We start from the raw sequence: 22570 nt of genomic DNA, 5'->3' as shown, positions 1-22570 counted from the left end.
CTGCATTCTATATGCCTTTTCATGAGGGTTTTTTTTTTCAAGTATGTCCAGTCATATTTTAACCTTATACCAAATGCATTCTGACAGGAAACTTGTCCATCCCTACTGGATGTGTGTTCCTGGACACAGTTACATACTGCTCTCATCTTCCAGCACAGGTATGAAAAAGCTGCATTTGACAAAAAGTATGCATTTCTCAATACGTTGTTACTGAAAACAAATTGGTGAATGTTAATCTTTCTGCTGGAAAAAACCTCCATAACACTCTACTTAAAAGAATCAGGAATGCTACCAGTCTGTAATAGCATTACCAATGGGAGTCTCCTCACAAGCTGTACATCTGTTTGTGAGGGAACTTCTTCAGAGCAAAGCATTCAATGCTATTGATCTAAAAACTTTCCTCTAGACTGGAACACAAAGGCCAACATAGGAAAGTGCTTCTTCCTGCTGGCGTCAGTGAAGCCATCAATGCACTAGATAAGGTGCAAGTGCAAAAACCATGATGTATCCTAGGAAGGAACACTTAGGAAAAAAACCAGTTTTTAGACGAAGGCTAGGAAGAGTTAAGTAAGGATCCTCTGCCTCTGTGCGAAATAAAAGAAGTCATTTTATTAAAGGATTAAGTTTCCAGATAGGTATATAAAACCACCTTGCTACCTCCTTCCAGAAGCAACAGAAATCAAACAAGGAACACAGTAATCAGTCAACTACATTGTGTGTGACAGTCCCTCAAAATTTATTTACTTCTAATTACTTCTGTATACTTGATAGTTCTGGTAGAATGTTTTTCATAACAGGAGGCTTATGAATGTGTCTGTGTTCTGCTACAGGGCACTTTTCATAATTTTCACTATTGTATTCCAGAAGAGGGAACACCTCTTATCCCCTAATCCCTAGAAAAAGTCCATCACCTTATTGTACCTCAGTCTCCAATGATGGTGTTCTGGAATCACAATGGGACAAAGAACAAAAGCCTGCAACAACCTCACAAAAAGCTGATTCCATCTTACAAGTTATGGCGAGAACAGAGACACACCATCACACCTTGTCAGAGTTAATCAGCAAGTTATAAAGGAAGGAAAATAAAGCCAAGACTTTTGAATAAATGCATTAGAACATGAATTAAAGTTTATTAATAGGTTTGAGGTGAAAGAGGTGATTAAGAAGTGGCTCAAAAAGGACGAATTCATTTTACGAAAGCAAAAAGGAAACACCTTCAGCAAAGCAAGATGAATCATGTGAAAAAACACAGTTATGGCTAAACTGCAAATAATGAATTTTTTTTAGAGTTTTGACCACTATGCAATTTCTCTCAACCTTATAGTCCACTGGATTTTTAAAAGGTAATGACACAAAGACATTACTAATCCTCAACTATCTTCATGAAATACTAAAATAACTGAACAACACATGAGTGGTTGGGTTACTTTTGCTTTTATAACTACAATTTTAACCATCATTAAGATGTTAAAACAAAGTTTAAAAAAAATGTTTCAGAGAAGTAACAGAACTAGATCATCATGAGTAAAGACAGAAGACATATTCCAAAGCAACAAACTACCTTTGACTTTGCTTTTAAAATGGTTTCTAAAAATACAAAATGTTACAGCGATAAAGAATGGCAGAAAACTGAAAGAAAAACAAACAGGTTCACTAGTTTGGTTTCCTATGGTTTGTCTTTTGTCCAGTGATTCCTAACCTTTAACCCAGCTGCCCCCAGACCCCCAGGCTAAGTTGTTATATTAGGAGAAAGTTCACTGGCAGTAAGATTTGACTAAATTATGGTCTTGTTATGATCTTCCATAAGCAAACTGCGATCTTGTAATCTCACAGACAGTGCTAGGAGTCCCACTCTAGGTCCCACAAGACCAGAGTTCACAGAAATTAACAGTTACATAGCAGGAAACAACCCTCTGCCCACAAAGATGGACTTGACTTCAAGGGCAATGTCTGATTTATGACTTTCCTTTGTGTCTGAAGCTCTTGCCAGCTGAATGTTTGGAGGAAGGGTTCACTATTGCCTTGGTTGCGTAAACTCCGAGCACCTCTGGCCCAAAGCCAACAATGCACTTAAGTATGTGCTTAACTGTTTTGCTGGATCACAGTCAGTACATTCAGTAACACAGGAGAGCTCTGCATCCCAAGCAATAAGCTGTTAAAACCCAAGGACAGCATTTACAAGGATGATTTGTCTCATACATAAATGAAATATCCTCCAACTACAGGAGATTACAACCCTAGCCATAGCAACATCAACAGTGGCACTACAATACACACTTTTTTGTACTCTTTGGAGATGCTGCAACAAGGCTTGTTGAGCTGGGCATTCAATCTGCATGTTTAATTTTTTTTCCTTATTCCCCTGGTACAATACCCACCTCTCCTAAAGGGATAAGACAGCCTTAGGAAAGAAAGCTTAGCATAGAACTACTACTACATTCTTAAGACTGCTTTGTCCACACAACTAGGGGTCTGGAGAAGCCAAGACTACCCCAAAAAAATTTAAGTTTACTACTGATATGAAGAACTGCAAATATATAAGGTTTCAGAATCTTCAACCTCTGATGGAATTTTTATAGCTTGACTTGTATACTGAATTGCTATTATATGACCATTCATGAGAAAAGCACCTATAACTTGGAGAAGATTAGAAAAAAAACATGGAGTACTTTATTCCACAGTAGAAAATTTTCACTGGTTGTTTAGGAAACAGTGGCTGTAAACGAAGTATTCCGCATTTTCAGTGTCATCAAATTCCTCTATGAGAAGTCCAATGCTCCAAAGCAAAGCTGCCCCATTTGTCAGTATTTCCCATACAGAGATCTCCCATGACAGATCACAGAGGTTTCATGGCAGCAAAATGGTCCACATTCAGTTCATGGAAAAAAAAGCATTTAAGCCAAAAAGCAGAGCATAGCACTGGAAACTTATATCTTACTCAAGAAAAAGAGTGCAAAATGAAGCAAATATAACAATCTCCTGATCTCTCATTACTTATTACTGCAGCCTAAAGTGTCTGAATGTTCTAACACTTGTATCTCTCACAAAAACTTGCAAGTTCTCTACACAAAGGGCATTCTAAACAAAGTAGGTTTGGCCAGAAGCCCTTTAAAAATAAGAAACAAAACACAAAAACCCACCATGCTAAAACACTGAAACAAAGTTTTCAAACAGTTCTTTGAAGAAAATTATTTGTAATTTCAGCCACAACGAAGGTTCCTCAAGAGGAAGGTTTTCCCTGTGATTATAGATTACAAAGAGATAACAACCATCAACATGTTACTATACGCTTACCTTGGACACCTCTTCTTTTCCACTGTTCTCCTTAATGAATACTTTTTCCAGTTCAGGGCTTATTCCTTCTACATTACACGGCACACGTGAAGCAGCTGATTTTGGCACTGAAATGCTTGACAGTGGCATAGGGACAGATCTGGAAATACAAGCCTAGAAGGCAGACAGCAACATGATTTAAACATGGAAAACAGAATAAAGGCAGAAGTCTGAGACCAAAACTAAAACATTACTAAGTAAGAAGGTGTGTATTAATTTTGCCATCTAGAAGATCACCTTTACTTGGTGAATTCAAATAAAAACAAATGTCTGTAGAAATCAAAAGTCAATAAAATCATCTCTGCTTAACTCAAAGAAAAATTGTATAATCAAAGCATTCTATGACTTCACTTGGTAATAAGTAGACAGGTGTAAGTCTGTGCCTCTGGAAAGTACAAAGGTTTACACTGCAGGGGTATGGGGAGTGCATGGGGCCCTGATGATAACTGGGCTCCAAAAGGCATTTCATAACATTCCTAAAGCTTAATGACTCAACCAAAATATTCACGTAATACACTTTTACTCTCTTTTGGTTGGTTTTAGTGAATGCAAAATAAAACATTCATTCTGAACCTTTAATTTCATTAGTTTATACCTTTTCAGAACTTTATGTCAAAGGTCTTAAGAGAAATCATGTTGAGTTTAAGAAACAAGCATCCAAGGAAGTACAAATATGATTTTCAGAAAAGCTGGTTGAGTGGAGCTCTGTTACGAACAGGAAACATTCCCAAGAGTGCACACATGCCATGCACAATCAACCTTAAAACCTTCACCTTGGCTACACTGACAGCCATGAACAGTCTCATGTGTCAATCAACATGTTCTCCTCCTCCTCACAGAATCACAGGATGCTTAAGACAAAATGTAAACATTTTTTAAGTTCTTATCAAGTGAATCTTGCACAATGTGCAGCTCCCAAGGGCAAGTCATTTGCCTACAAGCATTCTCTGACTGCCACAACACAGAGCCTGTAGAACTGCTTTATCACAGAACATCTTCCTGAGGAACCAAAATGTCACATGAGCAATGACAAAGTGAGCTCCAAGTACTAAACGAAGTTTCTTCACAGCATATGTCCTAGGTGGGTTTCAATCCATGTCAAAGACTGTCTGCTATGTGACTATAATGGCACAGGTACTTGCAACAGCTTACTTTGAGATGTAAAGCAAAACCCATTTCTATGTCAAATATAGTAGGATCCTTTGTTATGAAGGCTAACAGGTTCAGGAAGAGCATCAAATTCCAACCACCTTCATGCATTAGGATTTGACCACAAGATTTTATCCCCACAGAAGGAATGTAAGGAATAAGCCCTCACAGCTCAACCAGCTCCTGTAACTAGCTGCTATAGAACACCAGGTAGTTATAAAGGTACTCAGGAAATACCATGATAGAACCAGTATTTCAAATGTTCAAAGAGTGGCCTGTTAGTAACAGGGAGTCTAAGGATCTATATAGGTGAAATTTAATCAGGACTCAAATATCTGCACTCTCAAATAAGCCATGGTTAAATGCTTTCTACAAGTGCCTTAAGATTTATGAAGATATTGGCTGAACCTCACCTGAGCTTTAGAACTGCAACTGGGTTTCAATTTTGCTGACAGGATGTAGTGACTAGATCATGACTGCTTTGGGTATCCTCCACCGCACCCTGCTTTGGTACTTCCTTTTTCTTTCTTTTCTTTTTTTTTTTTTTTTTTTTTTAAGTAGCCCAGATGGAATTAGGTTGCAAAACTGGTAAGTAAATACTTTCCAGAGGAGCTCTGAGAGTTTACCACAAAAAAAATTAGTCTTGGGAGGCATGTATGCATCCCTGAAAACACAGCCTTATCTGGCCATGCCCATAACTTTTACAGCACCGTAATATATTTCAGTTGCTATCCTGGTGCAACCCTTCTTATTATTATATGACGACCATCAGATGAACTCCAGTGAAGGCACAGCAGTATCATACTGTTAGGCATTTGATGTACCACACAAGAGAATAAACACAAGACAAATGGGAAGGCTCAGCAGGCTATTCAGCCGACCCTGATAAGGTGGGAGGCTGTTAATATAAGGATCTGCCCACTTACCTGAGTCTGACTGATTGCTATATGGTTGCCATGGAGAGGTGAGTGACGTTCCTTCTCTTTGCTGTGACGACTGCTCTGCTTACTGCGCTGCAGCTGCTGCCTCAGTTTGGCAATCTGCTGGAGAGAAGTTCAGGCGACATGAGAATGAGTTATCGAACGGGTAACTGCTCAAATCTTCACATATTAAGTGAATCATGGACATTTTAATCCTCTTTGGAGGATTTTACAGGCATATAGGATTGCCTTTCCTTGAAGTATGAGCATTAAAGCTTCTTTCTGCTCATCAGATACTTACTCCAAAGTATCTGCCCTATTCACCAGCCTGAATATGACAACAGGCTTAGTTTATTTATTGAATTTCCTCATTTACACACAAGCACTGTAATATCTGATGCAAATAAAAGTAGTCAGAATGACAATTTGTAGCATCTTCTAATCTGTAACTGGTTTAAACTGGAGACATTGAAGCCATTGAAGTTTAATTTGTTTGATCTTAAACCAAAACAAAGTTTTTTCATGACAATTCATCATAAATGAACCTTCACAAACAACTGGCACTCAAAATGCACGGCTCATCTCAGAGTACTTACTAATACATTTAAGAGCACTTCCCTGCAGGCAATATTACCACAGCTTCCTTCAGGCAGATGGAATTATCTTTCCTGCTGTCTGCTGCATAGATGTCTAATCAAAAGTTACATTTTAAATGTCAAATGCAACTAAAGCCATTATCCATTTGACCTGTTCCTTAACAAGAAACCAAAGAGGGATTCCTCTACTTATTTATTCCTCCTGGGAAACTTCTACATGAAAGAGACTACTTACCTCTATAAACATTGTCTCAGAAGTTTAGACTGTGTGCAAATTCACACAACAGGTACAGACACTTCCTTAAAACTGGATAATTTGTTCCCTTAGGCTCAAATCCCACTGTTCCTCATGTTCAGCACACTGAAATATAAGGCCATGCATGGCACCATTTCATTTTTAATTCAGCTAGAGATACAATTTTTAAAAACCTGAAGGGCAAGTAAGGAGAATGAATGCACATGGAATTCATACAGCAGCTGGAAACTAACCTGAGTGACAACTCACAAGTACATGCACTCTGTGGTTATTTCCATGTGGTTAAATATATCACTGGTACTCTTGCAAAGCAACTCCATGTCAGAGAATCACTTCACATCACTCTTCACAGTGTCAGAGATGACAGTGCTTGGTGAAGAGGTTTGGATGGAGCTCTGCTGCAGGCTGTGAACTCTTCTTTGTGCTGTCTCTGGTAGCACTCATAGAAGAACAATCTATCTTTAAGGATTCGTATCAAGTTTTGCCACAGCTCATTAGCCATATTTAGAGAACTGCTACTCAGAAATGGCTGAATACTTTGATCTCTAAACAACAGACAAACAGTTCAAGAGTTCCAAAAGGGTCTGGGTGTTGAATATATCCAGAAAAACAGAGCCCTAATACAACTACATTACTTACACAGATTAGCTACATTTAGAGAACTGGGACACTAAACTCTTGATCAAAGGTGCAACTCAAGCACCATGTTGCAAGAAACTTTGGAGTCTGAAGAGGTATTTCATCTCTAAAAAAAATAAATCCATTAGTCTAGAAATTTCCCCTTCTCCTTGTAGGAGTAATAGCAGTTAGGAAATCTAACTCCACAGATGAAAAAACATGCAGATAACTACTGTGGTAAATACACACACATTACAAATATTTGTGTCTTACATCAGAATGTTGAAGAATGGGGAGAACTGGGAAATAATCTTCATCTTCCCCTTTAAAAACAGAGGAGAAAAATGATGCCCAGCTCAGAAGACAGCTGTGGACAGAGATAGCTGACAAGAATAATCAGAAAGCAAGGAGAGTGCTGTATATAAATCTATCATTTCTACCGCCTCTCTTTGATTCTGTGCACTTCCTCCTAAGTCAAAAAGTTAAATACACTATTTTGTTTAATTTAAATGAAATACGGTTTCTGAGCTTTCTTCCAGAGCACACTATGAACATATCTACACAATACCACCTCAGAGATCTGACTGACTGATTTCTGTTACAAATAAGCTTGCAAATCTCTGACAACATAGCCTCTCACTGTAAAATTTGGATAGTGAAAACTCTAAATGGGAGAGTGTTGATAGGCTGGTATGTCTCTAGGCTAGCCAAAAACCTTGAAGCTCTGATATTGTGAAAGGAATCAATGGATCCCTGGAATTTAAGGCTCTCTCAGCCACCTCAAGAGTATGTGTATTTTGGCAGTCAGTAGGTTCTTGACACTAACAAAGAAAAGAGTGCTTGGGTCACTGAGGAGAAACAGAAGATGGAAAATTGTTGATTTGACTGTGCATCTGGAGCTGATACAATCTCTTAAGCCAAACAAGCAATGCAGTGAAGAAACAGATGTGCCTTCTTAGATCATATGTCCTTAGCCCTGAACTTGCAGGACCCTAGCTGTCCATGATAGGGTAGTTACTGTTGGTCAAGAAAACAAGAAAGTAACACTGGGCATATAAAAAGGAATCTGCCATTTCCTGTTTATCCTGCAGACCTGGGAGACAGAGGCTTGCTGGCACAGACAACCACAAGCTGACAGTGTCAACGAGTACACGAAATCTGCTGAACTGAATGATGCTCCATCTCTTCACCCAGGGGGGTCCACAGCGATTCTACCACTTGCTCATCCTGAAATTGCAATAGCTTTTTTTCTTCTACAAGATTATCTTTTAATTACCAATTATTTTCTATTTCAAGCTGAAATAAAGCCACTGCTACTAACAGAAATAGCTGTGCTAGCTTCCTCCAAGTTTATCTATGTGTTCTTCTCAGGCAGCAGAGAAGCACCATCAGAGCACCAAACATAAGCAAAATGATCTACAGCTTATTCTTGCAAAACAAATATAATTCATGGAGTAAGAAGAGTCTGAAACATATCCCTTGATGGAATCTGTTTTACCAATTATCTCAGAGAAGCAGCAGATCTTGTCTCCTGGGCACTCAACTGATGCAGCAAATATGAGCTAGGGAGTCTGCTGTGTAAAGAAAATGGTGCCAAGTGAGTGGTATCAGGAAAACAGGCATTTGAAGATCCAGTATTAGACCAGATCTGTACAAAGAAAATGGTGACAAGGAAGAGGCAGGAAAGGAACCATGTGCTACACTGGGCAAACCAAAGGGCAGTAAGAAAACACTCCATTTTCACTGAGCCGCTGAGAACAGAAAGAGTTTGGGACACCACTTCCCCCACATGCCCAAGTACTGAGCATAATTGTGAGTGGGGTATACACAGTCATATTAAGGAACATGTGCAAATCATCATAAAAAGATCTAATCTGTATCCTAAAGCACTCACTTGTTTGAGATATTTAAGCCTTAGCCTTGCACATATGTGCACTTAGATCCATTATTTTTGTGTACCAGCTCAACTGCTCTCCCTGCCTACCTAACTTGAAGAGGGCAGAACATTATCATTAGAGAATACAGCTATTTTCTTAGAGGATATAGCTGAAAGTAAAACATATCTTAAAAAAAAATAATCAAGGAATTCATCAAGGAGTAAACTCAATTTGAACACTACTTCCAATGTTCAAATGCCATTTGTTATCTAAAACTGTTTTGCCACATTTCAATGCGTAAACATATATGGCAGTAAATTTAAAAAAATATATTTTAATTCAAATTTGGCAAGTACTCTCATGTGACTGCATGGAGGGGGAAAACAGCACAGATCTGTGCACATTTCAACAAAAATTAAGAAAATTTTAGACTTTGCTCTTCCAAGTGACTGTTCTCTGCAACATTGCTGATGCAGTGGAAAGACTCTTTTCTTCACCTATTTTAAAGTAATTTATAAAAACCCCCCACCAACAAAAAACACTGAGAAAACACAAAGAGCAGTGCATCAGAAACCTACACAGTCATTCAGGGCACAAAGTTTCAGTTTGGTCTTCATGGTTTACTGTCAGCCAAAGGTAAGATGACCATCCAGGATTATTGAACAAACGAAACAGGAAAACCTCCTATATTTTTTGCTTGCTAAGTATTTCTATAGCTCAAAGTTGTACAATGAATAAGATGAATTTTGTCTATGCCACTTGTGACATGAATACAGTCTAATATAACTAAAGGCACAAAATTGAGAAATAACCAAATTAGGTCAGTTCTTTACGACACTGGGATAATCTAAATATCCTGGTAATTTTTTCCTTTTGAAGGGACCTAGATGCAGACTAATATGAAGGAACCTGACACATCCCACCATACCTCTCAATTGCTCACTAATATTTACCAGTCAATAGGCTGTATTTCTACAGCTAAGCCTACAAAACATGGTAACTTCCCATTGCTGATCCAGCCACAAACTCCTTGTTAATGAGTGAGCTCCATCTCATTCATTAAATGTTTGTTAATAAACTAGTTAACCAGTAGGTCAAAGAGCAAAACAAGCATTAGAAATTCCCCCTAAACCTTTGAATACAATCTTTCAATTGCTATATGAAAGCACATTAGGCATGCAAGCTCTCATATTCAATTCTCTTTTATTCCTAAGTCCTTTTCAAGTACTCTGTTAGAGCAAAAGGGACCTTCCAATGGGGGGCTGCTGCTGTCTGTGTAACAGATACAGTACAGAGAGCTGCTAAAGGGAAGTGAAAAATCAGCTGTCTGAAATATGTCTTTAAAAACGTATACAAAGCGAAAACTCTTAGTTTTAAATAAAGGGTTTTTCCCATTCTGGGTAAATTCCAGTTCAGGGTAAGCTGTAACTAAAACTGTCCCTGAAAAACGTCAAGAGAATTTCAAACTAATTATTCAGGTTGAAAAGGGAAAAAATATGAGTGTCCAGTATAAAGACTGACAGCAATCTTTATGTCCCAGTCAATACATGTATCTATTGAAATCATGTTAAAGCAGTGTGGCATCATCTTAGACAAGTTAAGCTTAAGACTTCTTAAAATCAAGTAGTAGAGCCCTTCAGAATAAACAAATTCTTTAAAAGTAGATTTTGTTATGAAATTATTAAAGGAAAGTTTATATTGAGAGGCAAGGACTTCTAAATTTCTAATAGACCCACAACAAGAAAACAAATATTTATCTATTTTAGTGCTAGACAGTTTTAATCCTGACACACAGCTATTTCAATTAAGGGCAAAGTTTCACTACCCAAACCGAAATAATTTTTGTAAGTGGTAATTCTGAATTAATTTGCTTGCTTGGGATGTCAAACCTATACATTCACTTTTTGTTTTTTACGATGTAGATCTTTAAAAAAGAGCTATCAGTTTTATTAAATAAATTTATTTAATTTTAATAGTACTCAAATTAACCAAGGAAAAAGCTATTTTTTGAACTTAAACACACAGTCTTATTTTATCAAAATAAAATAACTATCACACAAGTGTTTAGCTAGTTTACACTACCAACATATAAAAAAATGTTGGAAACCATTGCATTACTTTCTGAAGCAAGAAAACATGAATACAAATTGCTAAAACAAAACATAGAAACTGCCATCAGCTATCTACTTGCTTACTTGTCAAATACTGTGGAAAACAATTCAAAATTCTGAGCAGAACAATGTTACACTACACTTAAGAAATGCAATTGCCCAGGAGAAGGTGATATTTTTATTTCCATTACTTATGCTCTTGCTTTCAGTTGCCCATAGCTTTGTCAAATGTCTACCATGCAACATTCTACTCTTATCTCCTTCCCATCAGAGACCTCAGTAAAAGTGTTAGGGCTGTTTGTACCATTTTATGTGCCAAAGCACATTATGCAACATTCTACTCTTATCTCCTTCCCATCAGAGACCTCAGTAAAATGTTAGGGCTGTTCGTACCATTTTATGTGCCAAAGCACATGACTTTAAGCTTTTTACCTGCATGGTTCTGTTTTCCACTGTTTTGGATGAAAAAGCCAAACATTTGCCTGAGGCTCCTTTATGCTGCGAATGTTCTCCTCTAGTCCCTTGGAAGAATCTTTACATTTGGTGAAGCTTTGGCAAAAATTTCAGTTTGCACATGTTCAAGAAAGAGATCTGGAACTGGAAGCTGCACTTGTTAACAATTCTGTCTCTTGTGGGCTTTACAGTCTGAATAGAACCACCCCAGGGAATTTCTCCTTCCAAGAACTGCAGATTAATGTGGCATAAAGAAACTGAGTGCACAGATACTGCTGGTATTGAACAAAAACTTAATATCCACCACACAGGCTGACACTGAGGGAAAGGAAAAGAAGAAGCCAAACAATGGATAGCCAGAACTAACAAGGAGCTGGAAGTTAATAGAGTAAGAGCTCAAATAGGGTAGCTGAATAGTGGCTGGATGATGCAGGAAGTATGACATGGGTTATGAACCCAAGGAACTAGAAAGGGTAAGAAAACTGGCCTGAGTAGCTGGAGAAAGGAAAACAGAGGAAGGGAAAGAACTGTATGCTGAAGAAGACAAGGGTAGGTTTTGGTGTGAACAGCCATTACAAACTTTAGCTAGAAACAACTCTCTTCCACAGAACCTATTTTGTCTACTAAGGCATTCTAGCAAAAAAAAGGAACTGTGAAACACACTGGCCACACATTTCTTATCTTTCTCTTGTGGTCAGGACAGCAAGAGGGTGGCAACCCAGCACAATGGATCACAGTTATCAAATGGCAGAGACTTGCTTACATGCTGAAGGGCTTACTATCACTGACAGCCACAGGCCTGTGGTGAAGAAGAGCTGCTTGTTGCACAAATTGATAGGAAACTGCCAGAGTATGAAGGATAGTCTCTCAGTAAAAGCAAGGAAAAGTCTCTCAGTAAAAGCAAGGAAACATTATCCTAGAGAAACAGATGCTACTCCTGTCTGTATTACATTTCTTTGTGCTGGCAGGAAAGGTTTAAGCCAAAACTTTTCAGACACAAAACTCCTTCCGCATTTATTTCTGGTCACTTTATCTGCGATTCCAAATGCTTCCTCACAGCTGCAGATGAAGTCATTCAGGCAATTGAAGGCCCATGTGTCAATACATCAAGGTTTCATGAGATGTATTCGGTGAGATGGGAACAGGAAACGCTCTTTTGATCAACCTGTCTTTGGCCCAGGACCTCACTTTCAAAAAAGAGGGTATTACCATCAATGGATTGCAAGATTATTCCATATTTGTCAAATGTGATTTTAAAATGTGAGTAATTAAACTTGCATCACTCCTTCTGACAATTATTCTATCAATGGCTATCCAGAAGAAGAATATATACTGCCTTTTAACTTCATCTCCTTAGATAACATACATTCCTTCTCATTTTTTGAATGCCCTATTCAACAGGGAGTCAGGAAAGAGCATGCAAGAAGCCCAGAGTATGAGGAAAAAGTTCCACCTCATGGGAACATGCTGCAAGATTCATTTTTCTAAAAGAAAAGTGCAGCTCTTGAAGAGAGCATACACTCTTCCTGACACGGGCATGAGGCTGAATGTAGCCCCTTATTAAGTTCTGGACAGATTTAGTTACTCAAACTCTGGACAAAATGGAGGTTACTGGGACAAAAACTGAGATACTGTCATTTCAGCTGAGCTGGAGACCATTTTACTGTATCGACTTTCTCATTATGCAAATCTACTTTCTGTAGGTTCTTTCTAGTTGCAATTATAGTCTACAGCAAAATATTTGTGATTAAAGAGCATTTCAAGTACTTATACCATTACTGTATCAACACTTTTTTGTGGAAGTGGTGTCCTCTCCATCTCCAACCTAAAATCTGAACAAAATTTCTGACCAAGGATATGTGAACATACCACCTGACACTTTGCCTCTTCCAAGTGAGCAGTGTTAAAGGTCAGAAAACTAACGTAACACTGAACAGAAAGCAACAAGAAGCTGGTTCCTCAATGCTCACTTTGGCCACTCTTTCACAACCAACTTCGTAGTATGCAGGGAGGAAGTCCAACAAGCGAAAAATAACAATCACTCTTCAAACAACTCTCAGACTGGGGGTAAAACCTGTTTCAAAAGCAAAAGAGGAGAGGGAAAGGGTGCAACTTCCTGGACTCCAGATAGGGTTTAAAAAATGTCTTGGGCTTATCAAAACTTGAAAGGCTCCACTGCACAAAACTTCTCACCTCTTTCAGCTGATCAGCACTTCCCCACGATGCCGAGCGCTGATGTGATCTCTTTTCTGCTCCCTCATCAGCCCAACAGCTGGGCGTCTACAAGGGAAAAAAAAAAAAGAAAATATGCTGTACTGAGTTCTCCAGGTGAGAAAAACCTCTGGCACACATTACTGCTTTACTCTTTAGGTAGTGTCAGAGTTACATGAATAAATTTCAGAATCTGATATGCAGCACTAATAATCTCAATAAATAAAAAGCAACACAGAAAACAAAGCTTTGTAAACTCGCATTTACAAAGGATGAGAACAATGCACATTACTGAAGAAGGAATCAAACACCTGACAAAAAACCTTACCTGGCTGCTCCCACTGTGCTTGGGCATCCATGTCTACATTTCACTTAGCGGACAGTTTAGAAAACCACACCATTAAAAAAACTGTAGGACAAACTCAAGCTTGTCTTCCTCAACCATTGGACCACAAAACCAATCCCTTCTCCTAACTCTGACTTGATAAGAGTTTTATACACCATATATTATTTTTGGCACCAACTTACATGAGCAGCACAGTGACAAGCAGGCCTTTTCCAGCCATATCTCAAAGCCTGTAAGTCTAGTGACTGTCCTTAGATGTAGGAGTTAAAATTAAACCCCAAAGACTGAGAAACATCAGAAAGCCAAACTCTCAACCACTATGCTTATTTGCCACAAGGCTATAATGAAAATTGAGGTTATCCACCAGAATTCCTGAACAAGAGAGTCACAAGAACAATGGAAACATCTAAAATTCAGGAAGAGTTTGACATATGAACTACATAAACTCAGTGCTATAGGCACATAAATATAAATCTGCTTATGTTGGGATTTTTTCCCCCAACAACTCCTACTAGTATTAGCTGACTCTTTCACAGTAAGCACACAAGAAATAAAACTGTACCACTGAAAATAACAATTTGTCCATGGGGTATTTAAGGGAGGGGACCACTGCTGATACTTCTTCAAGGGAGACAAAACCCCAGCCCACGAGACAAATAGGATCTGGGATCCACATGCCCGTGGGATTTGTTCTCATGCATGGAAACCCTGCTCTTCCACAGCTTACTCTTGCTTCCCATCTAGGATCTAGAAGCTTTTGTAGTACCCACATGGATACCTGAGACTGTCTGGCTCAGGCAGGAGGCTGGACACCACTCTGGAGAACACCATGAAACAACCCCTAGAGCTCCCCACTGCCCTGCAAGGGAGCTGGGAGCAGCCCCCAGGGCCAGGCCACTCCGGGCCAGCCACGGTATCAAGCTCAGAACTGTAACTTCAGAGCATGGGCTGCACCTTCATAACCACCACAGTGCCATGGTGTTATACAGCCTACAGCCCAGCACCTAACTCATCTGTGCTAATATCTCATCTGCTCAGTCTCTGTGTGCACAGGTCTACATAACCCTCCTGTGTTTTCTGCCACCCCTGCACTTTCCACAGTTTTGGTGGGGCTTTTTCTCTGTTATTTTTACACCATCAGTAATACTTCAACCAAAGGCCCAGCAAACTGTGTGGGTGACTAGAAAGCCAAATGGAAAAAGTCAGTCTTGAAGTTTTTCTTCCATGTTCCCAGAAAAGAAAAAATAAGTCCCTATATGAAAAGTTAAGAGTTCTGTGTACTTATTACATGGCTCTGTTGGGCCTGGGGAAGAAACCAGAAGATAATGTGGTTATGAAAAAAAAAAAAAAAACAAAACAAATGTGAAAAGTTAAAACAGCTACTTAAAAGTATGTGAAAGACAAGGCAGTCCCTCAGCCAGGCAGCAGTTAACTCTCCTGACCCTAAGCAGAGCCTCTGCCGTATGCATGTGCTACCTGTACTGTGTGCATCTGCTTGCTCTGCATTTTAACGGAGCCACCTTCTAAATAATTACTTGGTTTTGAAGATTCATCTCCCTGAAATTTGTGTGGAAGACATTCTGTTGGATTTAAATGTTTTTGGGGTTTTTTTTGGGTTTTTTTTTTTTTTGGTTTGTTTGTTTTTAACATTGAAGTAGCTTGCAGATTCCTACTGAACTAGTGAAAATTGAGAAAATTTTTTACTTTTTTAAAATCACAGGCTTTCACAATCTGTTACAATTTGCAATTTAAATTGCTCTTACAAAATTTTACTATATCCCAAGTACAGCTGGAACCATACCCTCACACAACACCACCAATAAAATGGAATTCCAAGAAAATTTATCTTCTAAAAAGTGTTTTCTGAATACAGCACTGCTCCACCATTTGGGGAACACCAGGATGAAGTAGAACCAGGCAGTTTGGGGGCTTAAATACTTACCTGCAGTGCAGAAGGTTGCACCAGGGATCACTATAAGCTCATATCCTTTCAACTGCAGCTTAATAAACTGAAAAGATATCAAGAATCTAAAAAGCCAAACTGACTTTCTTAATAAAGAGAAGTAAACTGTTAAAAAACAAAACAAATATGTAGAACACACGAGCCTGACTGTATTTTTAATAAACACAGATACTGATCCAGATAGCAAGGACAAAACATAAACTAAGATCAACCCATAAAGACCTTCATCAACAGCACCACTGACTGCTAGGAGAGAGAGGTGGGAATCTGTATAGTGCAGAGGATTTACTCAGAAATCAAAAATAAAAATCAGAAAATATCTATTCATGTAATACTAAATTTTGTACTTGTTCAAGAATGCTTTGACATTCTCTTCCAATCAAATAGCATCTCCCTTGAGACAAGGACTACACGGATGCTTTCAGCCCCAGGTAAACTGAGTCAAGACATAACCTGCAAAGTAGACATACACAGTATACAGGGGGCAGACTATTTGTGATCCCCAGTTCTACCTGCAGTGTTAGATTACAAACATTGTATGATGTCCCTAACACAGTACTAAAGTCAGACACTGTTATATTTATGTGCTACTTAGAGGCAAATTTAAAAAAGAAAAAGCTTTACAAAAATAATACATAAGCAGTTACTAGAATATTATTGCAAGGTAGTCTTCTTCAAACCCTGGAAATTGCGGCTTGCAATATGTTGTAATCCACATTATATGAAGAATAATTTTGAGTTTGTAACAACAAATCTTTGTATTCAAGCAAAAGCTTTTAAAAAACAAACAGAAGCACCCCAGACTTGTATTCAAACAGAAATTCTGATTTTCTAAGTTTAGCTTATGTATGAATACCTCAAATCTCACTTAAATGCTGTCATTTAGATCACAAATAAGATGGGGGTGTGTAGCACCCACAATCTGTCACATTTCATGGAAATTGTTTTCTCATCTTATTTACAACTTCCACAAAAGAGGCTTATCAACGGAAGCTTTCATTTGAAGCTGTAAGTGTACTTCTGAAGTGTTAAACATATGAAAAAAAAAAAAATTTAAATCCAGAATGTAATTCAGAATTGTATTAGAAGAAAAATTTCTGAATCACAAACAAAACCACAGCTGCTGTACTTCAAGTCAGAGAGAGAGTAAGAGTACCTCTCACAGTAAGAGATGTCAGGCACTATCTCTGAAACTCGTAACATTTCAGAGCATCACAGAAGTGATGCACTGAACTTCATGAAGAAGGATTAGTCCTGCAAGGCCACACTAAGAAACTAAGATTTTAAGGGGAGATCCCTGAAAACACTAGATAATGCATGCTGTACCGACAAGACATGGATCCCTTGTTTTTAACATGTTAAGGTTCGTGGTCCAGTTCAGCTGACACGTGGGATAAGACACGCTCAGAATGCCACATCTGTTTGCTCTCTTCAGTCTTCAAATCACAGTTACCACAGTTCTAACTCACCCAGCTTTGTGGAGATCAGAACTTCTTCCAAAACATTTGGTAACCCTGCCTTGCTTTTCCACTCATGCCAGGGACATACACCTACATTCTTTCCACTTGGATCAGAATGACTGCATAGCATACCAACCTACCTAAACCTAAAATAAGACTGTACTACCTTAAGTATCTCATATTTATTGCCAGCCCTTCACTCCAATTACTACATCCAGCCTGCATTCTGGAATATCTACATAAGTCTATGCTTTACAGGGGAAGCAAAATGTTTCTGAAGAACTTTCACATTCAAAAGAAACGCAATGGCAGCACTAGAAAATAAAAACTGATGGGTTTTCAGGTATTTCTAAAGCATTCAAAGGCCATCTAGAAACTTTACAAAGAGAAATTGCCTGAGGAGTTAGAAGTCAATTTGACTATAGATAATGACTCTTAAACATCAGACAGGTTAAGTTAGAATGACAAATCCACAGCTCTACAACATATCTTATTCCCTGGTCTTTCTGCCGTAAAATATCCCACAAAATCAATTACAACTAATACACCAGTAAAAAAGCTTCATGGAACTGAGCCTCTTTGTTTATGTCTGTTAATATTACAGCAAAAAAAAAAAATCTACCCAGAAGAAAAAAAAGTGTCTAATGAGAGCTACCTATATTAAAGCCTTCACCTACCTTGACCACATTTTAGCCTAGAAACTCTGCACTATTCTCTAGGTTAAAGAGAAATAAAAATTCTGAAAGGCATTTTGCAAACTTTCTTCAGTTTCATTTGTTCCATACCTAATAGCCATATACAATGAGAAAAACTGGATTCCAATACTGCTGGATATACCCAAGTCATCAACTAGAAATCACTGGATAATAAAATGCCGCTAGGCCATTTGTTAATTTCTTTGTATTATTTTGATTGAGAAAGACTCCATGACAAACTTTAACTGAGAATACTTTTGTTATGACATCAACATCATGTTTCTTTTAATCTCTTTTTTTAAATTTTATAAATATCTTTTAAATTACTTAGCTACTGCCAAATAATATTTATCAACTCTGACAATTATCCAAATGTTTCTGAAGACTCCAAGGTTAGACACAGCCATTTCAACATTGAGTTGTTCTTTACACTGTAAAGGGGGAAATACTTAAATGATGAAGCATAAAGAAGTGGTGTACAAAATTGTTACATCAGTGCTCCCAGAAGAGACAGAAAAAATGGGGAAAGAAATGATATTGAGTTTTAAATCCTAATGAAAAGTTCAGATTTTACAAAAGGAGAGGAAAGCAGGACAATGGAGGAACTCAGGAAGGGGATCACAAAGTATATCAACACAAATAACTTCTTATGATAGGAAGTTTACCTGCATTTCTGAAATACTTAAAACACTACTAAATAAAATTGCACACCTCTGGTTATCCAAAATGTGCTGCTCCTTAAAGATCAGCTAGTTGCATGCACATGTACATATACACACACAAACGTACATACAGAATTCTGAGAAATACTGAATTGTACAAATATCACAATGCAGTGTTACAGTGCATTTTTCCAATAGCAAACAACCACTTCACTTCTCTTCTGTATTTTCACCCAAAACATTTGGGGCAAGTGAGAGGGACACAGAAACTGTAGTTCCTATTCTATAAGATACAACAAACTAAACCAAGCAAAATTCTGTTCCCTCCCTTATATTATTATGAAGAAACATTTTATTCATGAGTATCATACAAGTTGAAAGAATTTAAGTGGAAACAAGGACTTGGAATAAAGCTCATTAAAGGTTCATCTGATCACCATGAAGACCAGAAACACTATTTTTTTAAAAACAAGAATTCTAAGAAACTTGAAACAGCCATAATCACCACCTTAACAAAATTACACAAATTTGGATTTTAGGTTAACATTTAATTAGGAACAAAATATACCCTTGAAAGAGAAATAATTATTCTACCTACAATGTAAGTTATACTGACAGCATTGTTCTTGAATTTAGAAGTAAAACAAGAGAATTTATTCCCCAATGAAACACACTCATACAGAAAAATGGTTTATTGATTTTCATTAACTTCTTTTTATTTAACTTAATTTGCTATGCATGCATCCTATCAATGACTTAGAATTCATCCTCAGTTCTTGAAATTAGATATATTTCAAACTACACAGAGCTCAAACAACAAAAACCCGGACACACACCAAAACATAAGACAATATTTTATGATCATCTTCAAGCCTCCCTAGTGAGCATTTTATTTGGGGGGGGGGGGGGAAAACACAAAACAAACAGAAAAAACAAAAACAAAAACCTACCCACCCACCAAACAAAAAAAGCCCTCCAACTAGAAATCACTGTGCATATCAATATACTTGTTCCATTTTACATATTCATAGTCCCAATTAGTGACTCAACTTAAGCACTGATAAATGCTTGAGTCTGGTACAATTTGAATAAAAAGACAGGTAATATAATCCTGTGCTGGAAGACATCCACAAATGCAAACCTTGAGATCTTCCTGCTCCTACCCCTTTGAAATAATACTTCATTTTGTAATGACAACAGTATGTTTTTCCTCTATTTTATACTTATGCTGAAAAGGTAAAATTTCATTTTTAGTTTCTGAATGAGGCAAAGGGAGGCAGCCAAACGTTCACATAACCTGAACACTTACTAGAGCTCACTAGGAAAGCAATTTTACTGCCAAATACTTGGAGCTGAAATATTTATAGAACAGTTTGTTTATCTTTTCTGTAACTAGTGAAAATGTTTGTGAATGTTTAAATATTCTAAATTTTCTATTCATATGAGTATTTGTAAAGATATGGATATGCATTTTAAGAGAGGGGTTGAGAAATATAGTAACTACAAAGCTTTCGAAACAGAAAGACTTTAAAGTCATAATATTGTGAAAATAAGGCACCTTGAAAATAAATCCAGGATTAAGGGCTTTTTAAGTAGACCTTTTTGACAGTAAATATGACTGCTGGTTTTTGGCTAAAATTGACCGTCTCCTTTCAAAATAAGCAGGACATGATGACAGTCTTTTCCAAAGGGTCCTCATTACATTTTCTAAAAATTTTCTTGGAACATTTTAATCATCAGTTTCTCAAATTCATTAAGATTTCTGAAACATACAGACCCATTTTTTTTCTTTTCTAAGCATTCTGTGCTTATCTTTACCCCATCAAAGGGCTTCCTGTGCTGCATAACACCATATTTTAGAGATGAGGAAACTTCTATATGCATTCTAACTTGTCCTGAGAAACTCAGTATTACACAAAAGACTAGAATCATAGAATCTATTTCAAGACCCATGATAACTATGGATCAGAATTGTGGCACAAAAGATAAACAACTGATTTAACAACCAAATCTACATGGCCTGTTAGACTGAAACTGTAACTAAAGAGAGCTAGTTTCTTCTAGTTTCCAATTTAGTTTGGAAGAGGAACTCAGATAGCTTATTCCAAACCTCAAAAGCATTGCTGGAAAAAAGAATGCAGCTCCTTTGATAATAATTGGGGAGGGGTGGTTAGAATTATGTCTTTTTTATCTGTTTGACAGTGATCATCTTTGCAGGCAACAAGCTCCAGCACAAGGAGGAAGCAGGCAAGAAAGAACATTCACCTTTCTAGTCAAAGAGCACTAGAGCAGTAGAATGCCCCAACAACCTACCTGCCAGAGGGTCCTACTAAGGACAGAGCCCTGAAGAGAATCCAAGGCTATCACAAGAGTATCAGGCATGAATAACCTTAGTGGCCTTCTCTCAGCTCCACACACACAGACAAACACACAGTTTTTGAGACTGACAGATTTATTACCATGATTTAGTAAAATCTTTCCGTTTGTCAGCCATTGTTATATGGACGCTTTTTCTTAAATAATACTCAGCACAATTTTGCATACAGCAGCTTCAAAATAAACCCGATACAAAGCTGAGATTGGTAGCTGCTTATTTAGCCTCAATAGCTCTGCCCACATTGAGAAAATTATTTTTAACAACTGTTTTCTAAAAGCATAAAAATATTATCGTCGCATACCATGTTACTGCATTAGCAAAGATTAAAAAAAGACTACTGTAACTTATTTTAGGATTTTGTATTTCCAATAAAATTAAGTGAATCCACATTTCTTCAGAATTAAATTGAGTAGACATCAATTATATGAAACATGTCTGTTGTCTTGTTTTACTGCTTTTACCTGAGTAGATTTATCTTTCATACATGAAGGGTAGTGTACATGGGGATCACGTGGCCACTGTCCTGTGAGGTAAGGTCCTGTTATTGTGTCCAAAGAAGAAGTTCGCCTTATGGTACCAGAAGTTCTGATTTGCTGGGATTTTGGCCTGTCCACTGTAGAAAACCAGAACAAAATCAACAAAAAAGTCAGGCTAAATTTTATGTGAAATGTTAAAAGCTAGCTATGACACACAATGGCAAGAATACATCAGAAACCTTTGTCTAAATGCCAAGCTGAAAAGAATGCCATCACATCAAAGCAAATACAACAGACAAAAAAAAAAAAAACCAAATAGAAAAGGGAAAATGTAACAGTTACAAAAACCCCAATCCTTAAGGTGTTCATATCCACAAAGAACTGGGCTACTTATGCTATGTATTTTCATCAGCAAAAAACACCAAGCAAATTTAAATACAGTTATGATGCAACTCAGGAAAGCCAGACATGCAGAAATAGAAAATACAGCATAGCACTTTAAGTCAGCTTGCTTAGCTTTCTAAATACTAAAATACAAATTATGAGAAAAGTTGTGGTTGTTAAGAGGATGCATATCCAATTTACACTCTTTTCCATATTTCATTATTTAAATCAATTCCACACTATTTACAAGATCTCACTGCAGGCCTTAGCAAGCTGAGAGTGTGACTCCATCTTTCCCTCTGACAGAGTGCTGGTCAGAGCAGCTGCCTTGTTTGTTTTCACTCATCATTGTGCCTGCAGTCCTCGACTCCTCCCTGTACTTTTCTCGCCATACACCCAGATCATGGAACACTTTTTCTTGCATTTCATTTGGAGAGCAAAGTGCAGGGTGATTCATGAGATTGATGTGGGAAAGAACAGAATTTTATGGCATGCTCTCTGCATTGTCTTTGTCTCCTTTATCCTTTAGGCAAAATTACTTAATATACTCACTTTCTAGACTTCACATAAGCCAACCTAAGCCCTACATGGCAGCTACTGTTTGTTCTGCTCACCCCTACTAAAAGAAATTCACAAGTGACATAACTTCCAAGTCACTGATCTGACCCACCAAACGTGAGAGC

The 22570-nt window shown here is 37.7% G+C and overlaps 1 protein-coding gene across 2 annotated transcripts in view; it reads right to left on the bottom strand.

Annotated features, from left to right (window-relative positions):
* GLCCI1 (glucocorticoid induced 1) overlaps positions 1-22570 on the bottom strand; it is a 52276-nt gene that overhangs the window by 11210 nt on the left and 18496 nt on the right. Inside the window, exons 2-5 of one of the 2 annotated variants that reach the window (XM_041466456.1) lie at positions 21489-21640; positions 13507-13593; positions 5409-5525; positions 3295-3447 (exon numbers count right to left, since the gene is read on the bottom strand). In XM_041466456.1, the coding sequence (XP_041322390.1) occupies positions 3295-3447; positions 5409-5525; positions 13507-13593; positions 21489-21640 (509 nt within the window). The remainder of the gene's footprint in view (positions 1-3294; positions 3448-5408; positions 5526-13506; positions 13594-21488; positions 21641-22570) is intronic. The other variant, XM_041466457.1, reaches the window with a different exon arrangement.

The sequence above is a fragment of the Pyrgilauda ruficollis genome, unplaced genomic scaffold, assembly GCF_017590135.1.
Source record: "Pyrgilauda ruficollis isolate IOZ18807 unplaced genomic scaffold, ASM1759013v1 scaffold2, whole genome shotgun sequence".
NCBI lineage: Eukaryota > Metazoa > Chordata > Aves > Passeriformes > Passeridae > Pyrgilauda > Pyrgilauda ruficollis.
This window is presented reverse-complemented; position numbering and strand designations above follow the sequence as displayed.